We start from the raw sequence: 11,626 nt of genomic DNA, 5'->3' as shown, positions 1-11,626 counted from the left end.
TAAGTTCGTAGTGTTTTTCAATATTTCAATTTAATTCTTTCTGTGTTTATAAAATCATGTCAATAATGTTTACATGCTCTAAAAAAGGATTAGTTAAGGTGCTTTTATACATCAGTTTCAACTGAGATTCCTTATCTTTAAGTGGTATTTTGCTTGCTTAAAATGAAAGAGAAAAAAAATTCATTTTTGTCATTTAATTATTTTTTATGTCTGAAAAAGAAAATCCGCTGCACAGACGGGTAACAAAATTTGCAGTGTTTATGGTGATGATGCCTTAGGAGAAAGTACTCTCCATAAATGGTTTACTCAGTTCTGAACCGAAAATTTTGATTTGGAAGACACAAAGCGCTCGGGTTGTCCTTCAACTATTGATGTCTTAGCAGACATTCCGAAATTGTTGGAGTTTGGCTGAGATGTGATCCCCCACCCACCCTATTCACCAGACCTTGCCCCATCAGATTTTCACTTAGTTCAGGCCCTTCAAAACTCTCTTATCGGTAAACACTTTAATTCGCTCGAGGACTGCAAAACATACATAGAAGAGCTCATTGCACAAAAATCTGAGAAGTTTTGGGAGGATAGAATTAAAAAATTACCTGATAAATGGCAACATGTAATAGATCAAAATGAGTCATATATAATTTATTAAACAGACATTTTGAAAATTTCTTTAATAGTTGCATCTTTTATTTTTTAAATTCTATTTTGACATTAAGTATGAATTTTCCTGATGTACCTTTGACCCCATGGTTTTCCTCTGACAAGGCCAAAGGTATAAGACCATACAGTATTTTGAAGACTGAAACAGACCTACTATTTTAAAATTTTTATAAGTTTTGCTAAAGTTATTTAGTAAACAACTCCTAAAATTTTATTCTATTATGGTGATTCATTTATTTTAAATTATCATGTTTTTTTCTGGTAAAAAAAAAATACAGTTACAAGTAACATAATCTGAAAGTAATAGTTTCAACTAATATTATAAAAGAATTTTAAGCGTTTTGTCCCTTGAAATGAGAATATTTTCACAGATAGTGAGTTCCTTCCGTCATCAGTGACATATAGCCCATTGGCTGAGGAAAATTACAGCTGAATGTTCTTCAGTAACTGAAATTACTTATAATAGACCTAATTTAGAACTGCATTGTCAGTCATGTAGCATTCAAGAAGTAGAACATAAGTCATTAACATGTTCAGTGCTTATTCTTTTTACATCAATAGTTCACATTGTAAATATTTTCCTAATGTATACATTTTTCTTTATAATTATTAATTTCACAGAATATACTTTTAGTCCTTATTAACCCCTGATTCAAGGTACAACACATTTTACCTTTGAATGACCTAACAGTAAAGTTTTTCTAAAAATAAAAGTTCTTACTAAAAAAAAAATAATCAAAACATATATTATTGATGCTGAGATCAGTGAAGAAGACATTCAGGCAAGGGTTCACTTATATACCTAAAATAGGAAAATTCATACAATTATTTTCAAAATGAGAGATCAATTTCTATTCGAGCAAATATGCTTGGTTTATTTACCAATAATAGTGCGAACAGAGCACCAAGTTAAATGATGAATATTACCGATTGCTTTCTTAATGATAAATAACCAAGTGGGAAACTTGGTGATGCAAACTATGAACTAGGACCTCATAAGCAATAAGCTCTAAACTAACATTCACCAAGTGATAATTTATTGTTTTGAGGTATGGTAAATGTATAATAATTTTAATATTTTTCCTATAAAACAGGGTAATTGATAAATTTGGCAATCATTATCAATAAAATAATAAAGTGAAAATAAGGTATCTTATGAAAATATGATAAAAAATGCATGAATATAACATAATTTAAAAAATTTTATTAACAATTCAAAATTGTTTGTACAAACAAAACAAAATATAGTAAATAAACAGAGAAATAACAATCAATGGAAAAGGAACAATAAGAAATTGAAATAGTCAAATAATTAAAACATGAACAAAATTCATCCTTAAGAAAAGGATAAATATAAAAATTGCTAGTATCTTAGTTTAAACTTAAAGTCTTAATAAAAATTTAAAATATGAAATGAGGACATCAACAGCCTTATTAATTAAGAGGCTCCGTATCTCAGGGAGGTATCCAAGAAATATACCATCTTAGTTTAAACTTAAAGCCTTAATAAAAATTTAAAATGCTAATCATCGAGGACATCAACTTTATTAATTGAGAGGTTCAGTGTCAGAGGGAAGTATCCTAGAAACAATAAAAAAAAAAAGATACTTTTTGTGTTAGTAATATTTATATTTTAGATACTGTTTCGGCAATTTAAGTTTTATTTCAATGTTGCTGTTTTGAAATAATAAAACATTTAATTACTTATAGGTTTTACCCTCTGGCACTAAACCTCTAAATTAGCGAGAACAAAATTTATACAATGTTTATTTCTTTAATAATCATTTCAATCAAACAAAACAACATTATGGACTTTCATAGTAAACTCTTATTCTTCATCTTGAAGTGTCTCATTTCCAAAAGTTTTCAACTTCTTTAAATCTTTCACTTTTAATAAAACCTGTAAATTATAAAATGTTTAGCTGAATCATAATGGGTCGATTAAATTAGAACCTCTATGGACTGTTAAATAGCAGGAGATAGTTTTGTTTGACATTGAATAAAAATAAGTATGCAAGTCTTGTACAGTCCCCTGACTTGTACCTAGTTTCACCATCTAAAAAAACACAAAATTTTTAACTTATTTCAGTTATTGATTCATAATTACAAAGCAGTACATCCTAGCTAGAACTCTTCTAGATTAAGACCTAGAGATCATACAATTTTGGGTCAAATGAGTGCCTATCATTATAAATTTGGTCCTGAAATTGACGGTTTAAACAATTTTTTAACCAACTTAGCTAATAAACTTGACCTTAAAAATAGCTGTTCTAAATTAAAAAAATGTCCGAATAAACGTTGCTGAGTACCAAAGTTTGTGTTATAAGTGAATATTTTACATTTAGAATCTAAATACTATATAATCATTGTTACACCTTATTAATTGTCAGTGAGTCACATATTTTCCCTCACTCACACTCCTTTCAGTTAGGTATACCTTAGATAGAGTTCAATTTCTAGCTCTAGAAAGTTTGCACATTTTCACTAATATTTCAACTGTTTTTGATATTTAATGGACACGGAACACAATGTTTTCCAAAGTATGGCATCTACTTCGAATTTCCTGAATGAACTGAAATCAAAATAACAGAAACTCACAAAATTTTATGATAAACAACTTTTATGCTATAAGCTTTTTAATTTAGAATAGCCATTTCCATGGTACAGAGATTTTAAAGTAACTATATTGAGTTTCTTGACAAAGTTGGTAAAGATAGTTCTTTTTTTACACCATAGATTTCAACCATATTCCAGGACCAAATCTATAATATTAGATGAAAATATATAAGCAAGAATCAATGAACCATGTAAAACTAGCAAGCTTTATTTTGCATCAATGGAAGCATTGATGCAAAATAAAGCTATCCAAACAATACCCTCCTATCTAACAGTTATTTCCAACAAAAATTCTCGTTTTTGAGGCCTATTAATAACATGACAGATGACACTCATGAAAAAGAATTTTGATCATAAATTATAATACTAGTTGATAATGAAAGTACAATCAATCTGACATAATTATATTGAAATAATTCCAAAATTGGGTGTCATCAGCCATTAGAAAAATCTTGAAATAAGTTTATTATTTTTAAAAACTCTAAACATATTATATTATCCTTACAATTAAAAAATAAAGTCTAGTAAGTCACTAAGAAATATGTATTATCTTATGTCTTGCTACCTATGGTGAATAGGAATGTTTTGTATTGCAGTTTTATTGCTTTTAATTAATCAATTATCAAATATGTTTCAGTTATTTTAATTTTATCAAACCATTTTAACCTTAACTCAACAGTTTGATTAAAAGTAGTTATGTTTTTAAATGCACAACCTTATAAATTAAATATGACCCAGTCAAAATATTTATTATCTCATTTTTTCATAGAAACTGAAAACTGATATTTTTTTTGGAACATTGCTGACCGTGTGTATCAATGAATGGAATATGGTCCGGGTGCGGTCAAATAAAACTCAAATAGTAAATGGGTGTGCTATTTTTATTTGAACCAAAATTATCCCAGGCAACTACATGACTTGTAAGAACCCAGTAAGTTTCTAAATGCAATCTTCCCTGCATCATCTACATAACAGATCTTGTAATCCACATAAAACATTCCTCCATTTTTTAAAATTTTGTTGCCATAAATGAATAACATTTAGTCTGGGATGTATTATTCCCTAAGAAACAGAACTACACAAATAAGATACATCATGTTATTAGAGAGAAAGATACAATTCAATTATCATTCAAAAATAAAACTGTAACTAGCCCTAAAAGGTTTTTCTTGACGTAAATGAATACTGTTTATATTGATGCAGTTAATTGGTAATTAAAAAGTTGAAGGAACAAGTGATGTCTAATGGAAGTTTTGAGAAGGATTTGCAGATAGAAATGGATAAAAAATTCAGAGGGAGGTAACCTGAATAATACTGGGCTTGTTAAAGGATCTAAACTGCCGGTCAAAATTATCACATTACTTAGAATTTTCATTAAAAAGTTATTTTTAAATTTCCAAGGGAATATTTTAGTTTTGGAATATCACAAGCAAAGAATATAGGTCTAATAAAAAAACAAAGGGATAGTTATAGTAAAAAAAATACATATATATATTATTTGAGCAGTGTGTTGTATCACATTATCATGGAGTAATACAAAATCATCCCCAATAAATGGTATCACAGATTCTTGAAGAATGTCTACAGTGTACCTGATACCTTTTATATTCTCATTATAGTAGCGATGTGTAAATCTATACATGCCTTAATACAAATTTCATTCAATGCCATCACTGAACCTCCTTGAAAACTCATTTCAGGTGGACACATTAAACAAAAAATATCATTCCCTGGTCTTCTCTACATTCTCTGCCATCCACAAGATGTATTTAAAGTGAGAATGGTACTCTAGCCAGTCTTCTAGCATAAATATAATTTGTATTTTTTCTTCTCAAAAACCTCATTGAAGAAATATGAACTCCTTAAATTGGTTCTTCTCACATATGGCAGAGCATAGCCAACCTGACATGTATTTCCATGAATGGTTGCCTGTCAGTAAAATTTTACTATCCTGGAGATCTTTTTGTGGTTAATGATAAGAGCTCTAGCTCATTTTCTCTTCATGTAATGTAATTTAAAAAATCACCATTACCTCCAAAACATGTTTTAAAGTGTTTTATCTAGTTAATTTCAACAATAAAAACTACTTTTTAAAATAAATACATTAGCTAAAGAAATGATTCAATGAAAGAAAATGAAAAACCTGAAATGAACTGAGGGATTTAATATCAATTAACTCTTGTTAGTAAATAATTGATCATACCGAACTTAACTTAGGTCTGCAACTTTATCTGTATTTGCAAAATTTTAAAGATAAAAATTCAAGTGATGTGATACTTTTGTCCAAGAATTTAGATCTATGAACTATTGGACACACAGGGTGAGAAGATTATATATTATACAAGGATTTAGAGATTTTTAGGACACAAAAAAGAAAGACACAAAGAAAGTATTAGCATTAGAAAAGATAAAGTTACCTAAACCTAGCATACCAGCAAGAGATATGAAAGCACGTGGAAAACCTGAAGATGAATTAAATGAAACAATTTATGAGTCACTTCAATCTTAACTAACAGTAACCCATCACAAGGCAACCATCTAAGTGGAAAGAAATTAGGAAGCACACTAGACGCAGATGGATATTTTGAGACATATTCAAGGAAATGTTAAAAATAGCAATGAATTTTCAGGTGAATTAAGAAATAAAGTTATTCCAAGGCACTTCATACCACTTTATGTAAGACACTTCATCCATATTCATCATGCGTTTAATGACATCACTAATCATATAAAAATATTTGTGAAATAACAAATGTAAAGAATAATATTATTGAATAATTTATAGTGTATTTTTATATTATTTATTAAATTTATAATGTAGGATAAAATAGAAAACTTACCCATGATAACAGCACCATTTGAATTTTAATTTAAAATATATATATGCTAAGCTGGATCAATACATTCATCCAAGAATGCTTTTATGACTCGACATCTAGCTAGGTAGCACTTGCAAGGTGTGGGATGTTCAACATCATCACTTTCATGAAGTTGGAATGTTATTTGGTAGTTCCTGAGCTGCATTTTTAAAAATGTGATTTCAAATGCAACTGGTTCATGATCTTCCAGAATAATTTCATCTGGCAGCACAATAACTGTTTGCTTCCAGTGGGTCTCAGGTCCATAAGGAGATGTAGATAGAACTACACTTCCTGTAGGAACTGGAAATTTAACATCAAACCATATGCAAACTCCTTGGAATTTTCCTGCACGTTTAGCTGCTACAACATGTTTGGCTGTAATCTTACTAAATTCACTTTGATCTGACTTCAATGGTTTAAAACGGAAGATCTCTAATGGATTAGAAAGTAAGGAGTCCTTACAAATATAACCAATTTCTGGCTTTCCTTGAGCTAGTTCTCTTATTGATTTACCAAATGTGCCCATCTTCACACCATGCAGATTATACCATTCATCGAAATACTGTGGTAATTCACAAAGAGAGATGTATAAGGTACACTCTTCAGGAAACATCACTCCATTAGGTTTTAAATACTTCTTTGCAAACAGGACACTGTCAAGCATTCCCTCATGTAGAAGATAAAATCCCATCCATTCAGATATGATAATGTCAACTTTTTCAGGAATAATCACTCTTTCCATTTCTCCCTCAATAACCTGAAACCAAACACACTTTTTATTGTAAGATATTTAAATTGTGTTCTAATGGATCATTTGACTTTAAAAAAAATCACTATTGTTTTACAAATTAAACAAAGATTAATTTAAATAAATATATGCAGTATTTTAAGATACAACTATAATGAATCTATTGTGATAACATCCTAGTAAAATTAGAATGATGTCTACAGATGTAAATGAAAGGACATTACAGAATACTTTGGGGTTTTTTCTAATTAATAAAGTTTGGATTTTCCGAATACTCTATTCTTATATGTTTCTATAGTTTTCCCTACCAAGAATTTGTTTTGTACAACTGTATAGTCTAGTAGCAAAACAAATCCTGATCAGCTTCATTTCTCAATTACCGACCACCAAACATGTGGTATATAGGTCTTACACGAGTTAGTCGGTTTAAAATAAATCTTCAATCAAGCACTCCTGTTCATCTCCAATATAAATTATAATAAGAATATAATATATTTATATAATTAATAACACATCTTAACTGAATAATGTAACATTTAATATTGCAGTTGTATCTAACAATATGCAAATAAATGCAATAATTATTTTATAATTCTAATTATCAGTTTGAAATGTTCAAACACCAAAAACAGAAAAATGAATTTCTTAATAGTTAAATCATAGGAAAATCAAAAGAGAGATTGTTAACTGCCAAATGTAATTTCATAAAAATCTTGAATACCAAGAAGGATACAGAAATAGGACTAACACTACAAGTGTTCCAGCAGGGCAATCATCTCTCCCCAAATTCATTTATTCCAAGTTAAGAATAATTAACAGGAAAATTACAAACTTTCTACACCATAACATCTGAATATAATTAAAGTTAATCATATTAAGTTCTAAAGATTTTTTTTCTTCTCTTTACAATAATTTCATAACCTGATCTCTTTTATTCAGCCAGAATTTAAACTTAATTTAATGACTGTAAAAAACTTCTTATGTTGAAAGAAGTTACAAGAATAATTCTTTTGGTATAAAAGGATAACAAACTTATTAACCAGCTTTAAAAAACAATTATCTAATAATAATCTCATGAATAACAAAATAGAATAAAAGTTAAGACTGGATTAAAATGAAATTTTCAGAATTGGATTAAGTATTTCAGGTTTGCACAAGATTTGTCCAAAACAACAATTTTGAGCCCTTCCAATTATAATCCGTTTAAGAAGAAAATATTTTCTCATTTTAATTTTCCTGGCCAATAAATATTCACGTTTGTATATTATTTTTTATTTTTTTTAACTGATGCATTGATTTTTAAATTAATCTGTTTTTACTATGCTGATGCTGTATCAAGTTCTAAGAAATGTTAAAAAGCAATGAGATCAGCTCTGACCCTAAACTTTGTAAGGCTCCACTCTATATCTGCTTGCAATATTGAACATCGTTAAACTTCTAAGCTCTTTATTAATTAAAATAGAAAGTATGGGTAAATGGATAAAGGGGGAGGGAGGGTTTATGCCTGATGCCATTCCAGTGCTTCCATTCCTAAATACCAATAGACTAATTGAAATGAAATTTAATGGCCCAATATAAACTGATAATAAAGTCCTTAATATATGTTTCTAAGAAGAAAAAATAGCACCAAGCTAATTGAAAAACCAACAAGTTTCATCCCATTAAGAGAATCAACAAAAAGATCTGGACAGACACCTGGGGTAGCAAAAAATCGACCAAAACACATTCGTACAGTGCCAATGTAAAGGAGGAACCTTAAAAACCCAATCAACAATCCTATAATTGTCAAATATATGAGCACACTAAAAGTAACAGAAATTACTATGACCTATCAAATGGAAGGAAGAGAATAAAATTGGAGAATATAACAAACTTCATGAATGAATTATTAAACCTAAAAAAATTATTTTCATATACAGTGAAGTCTCACTTATACGAAACATTCAGTTATGCGAAGAATTTCTCAATCCCCTGCAAAAACCCCTTAATTATGTGTATGTAATTATCCATTCATAAGAAACATTCAGTTATACCAAGGACAGTTTGGTACATACTACATACCCACTTTATGTACATATTAGTAAATTTTATTCAGTTCTATGAATTTTTTTTTCTTCTGTGGCAAGCCAAAGGACGAAAAATACCGTGAAAAACGAAACAGAAAACAACTTTTTTCCATGAATAACATCCAGTCCCAATGACTCTTTATGTTTACATTCTACTACCTACTTTCGATTCAAAATAAAAATTGTCAGTCTCTCGTTAACGCCTGAAGTGAATGTGTGAGAAAAACCGAATTTCACCATCATGAGCAAAAAAAAAAAATCTTTCTGCGGAAGACAAAATTAAAATTTTAAAAGAAGTTGATGGTAATCCGAATGTAACGAAAACTGAAATCGCGAAAAGATTAAAACTTCCGTTATCGACCCTCGCAACAATTGTTCAGAAAAAAGAGGAAATAGAAGCCAACTTTATTAGGGCTGGGCCAAGCTCGAACGCAAGGTGGCTAGTACGTCGATTTGGAAAAGGCTTTGTTCGCTTGGTTTCAGCAAAAACGGGCAGACAGTATCCCAATAAGTGGGCCATTGCTCCGGGAATTTTCTAAAAAACTAAACGTCACTGGAGACTTCAAAGCATCTACAGGATGGCTTCAGAACTTCAAATTAAGGCATGGGTTGCCTTGGTGGACTAAGAGGTCCTGATGTCTATTAAACTAGGACTTGCCATGATCCTTGATTATAAATTATTGTATATTTCACACCCCTTGTAATTAGACAGGTGAATCACCATGATCCTAGCTGAGATTCTACAACACGAGACAAGATAATTTCTTGAATTCATCATCCAATCACAAAATATGTATTAAATAAATTTCTCTCATTTATTTCTACATCTTGAATTTAAGTATTAAAATACAATAAATGTTTTCTCATTTTGTATCTTTAACCTTATTCTTGAATAATCCTACAATAATAAAGATATCCTTTTATTAATTAGACTAATGAATCAGCTCATTTTTTATGCCAGCTCCCTTTCCATCATCACTTCACTATCCGAAATTCATCTTTGGGTGTTCATTTGTAACTCTTATTTTTTCCCCTCCTTTTTTTTGGCGTGTGTTTTGTATATCATTTAAAAAAATTTTTTTTGTGTTTCCTTTTTATTATTTCTTCCCTTACATATTTTAATTTTTTTACTCTAGCTTTATATCATTCTTTAAATTTGTTTAATTTTCCCATTATTTCAATTCTAAAAATCTTTTTTTTCTAACACACATAAAAGTAAATTTAAGTTAAAAGCATAACAATTATATAAAAATTTCAAATATAGTAAAAAAATATATACATACGTAAACCTAACATGGTCATCCCCATTTACAATCTATTAATACTAGAAAAAAAAAACAAACACTAATACATACAAACAAAGATTCAAATACAATAAATAAGTATATTAAGCTAAAAGTTAAAAGTAATAAATATAAAATTGTAAAGATATATAAAATAATCTAGACACAAAATGTGCAATATATGCATGCTCAACACCGAGACATCACCATCTTTCTTAGTTACCAAGCGTGTGATGGTGGATGATTCCTAAGGAGTCCAGAATTATCCCTTCTGCCATTGATATCAACACAGAGTTTCTCTATAAAGGTCCTTGTTGAGCTTGGTATAGTTCCAAGAGCTCTGAACCAGAGTCCTCTCACCTTGAAGTGTCTTTCCCTAAAGCTCTCACCTATTACTTAAGGAAAGAGATACATTTATTATAAATTCCCTTCTTCTTTCTATCTAATCTATTTGCCTGATCAAGGTCATCACTTTTAAATCTCACTGTGGGATCCAAAATGAATGCTGACTTACCTGTCTTGGGGAAATCGACTATATCAGCATATCGTGTGGATCCCTCTGAATCTATGCAGAAAACCTCGTCGAAGCAGGTAAAATCCCTCTCTCTAAGGAGCTTCATCAACTCGTGCTTTACCCTGTGGTTCTGGTGTGTTACAAAGAGGAAGTTGTTAGGGGCATTTTCCCAGCACATATGCTTATGTTTCAGGCTATCTGTTGCATTTACAACAGAGGGATGCAACTTCTCTGGCCTGTCCCCTGACACCTGGGACTTCACACAGGGATGCAAAATTGATGTTTTGTTTCAGGGCAATGGACCATTTAGAACCCGTAAGAATCTGCTGGTCATAAATAAATTTATTTGCTTTTGGGAGTCTCCATGAAGTGGTGTACTCCAATGCCCTGTCACCTGCAATTGGCCCTTTCCTCAAACACATTCTCACGTAGTGACTGCCTTAAAGCCCTCACACTCCGATGTCCCTGATGAACGCCAAATCTATCTGCACATTCAGCAATTTCAGCAGAATAATCAAACAAACTTCGACTGGAACAGGGCATCGGGTCCATTGGACAATTGCTGAGCAATGAACTAGTGTTGTAAAGGAGCCTCCCATTGGCAACGGATTAAGCCTAAACATATATACCTCCTTGGAGCGAACAACATCACCATGGAGGTTTTTGAAGGAAGTCGGATAATAGACTTAACACTCCTGCGAATCATGGTGTCGATGCCCTCCAGTATCACTGGATGTAGCTTTGTCAAGACAACATTGTCAAATGAACCTACAACGTCGAGAAACACCACTGCACAGTTGCTTTTCTTTGTTACGGTAGCAATGGTTAAAGTAAACAGTGGCGATATCTGCATAGATAAGGGGGTGATGCATAGGGGG

The 11,626-nt window shown here is 30.7% G+C and overlaps 1 protein-coding gene across 3 annotated transcripts in view; it reads right to left on the bottom strand.

Annotated features, from left to right (window-relative positions):
• Nucleotides 1–1,842: 1,842 nt before the first annotated feature.
• The window catches only part of Art8 (Arginine methyltransferase 8), a 20,542-nt gene continuing 10,758 nt past the window's right edge, over nt 1,843–11,626 (bottom strand). The window contains exons 4-5 of one of the 3 annotated variants that reach the window (XM_014429257.3): nt 6,117–6,894; nt 1,843–2,716 (exon numbers count right to left, since the gene is read on the bottom strand). In XM_014429257.3, coding sequence (XP_014284743.1) covers nt 6,163–6,894 — 732 coding nt within the window. In that variant the 3' untranslated portion in view covers nt 1,843–2,716; nt 6,117–6,162. The other 2 variants (XM_014429258.3, XM_067046264.1) reach the window with 2 other exon arrangements.

Source organism: Halyomorpha halys, unplaced genomic scaffold (assembly GCF_000696795.3).
Source record: "Halyomorpha halys isolate HHAL.00 unplaced genomic scaffold, Hhal_1.1 Scaffold778.1, whole genome shotgun sequence".
Taxonomy (NCBI): Eukaryota; Metazoa; Arthropoda; class Insecta; order Hemiptera; family Pentatomidae; genus Halyomorpha; species Halyomorpha halys.
This window is presented reverse-complemented; position numbering and strand designations above follow the sequence as displayed.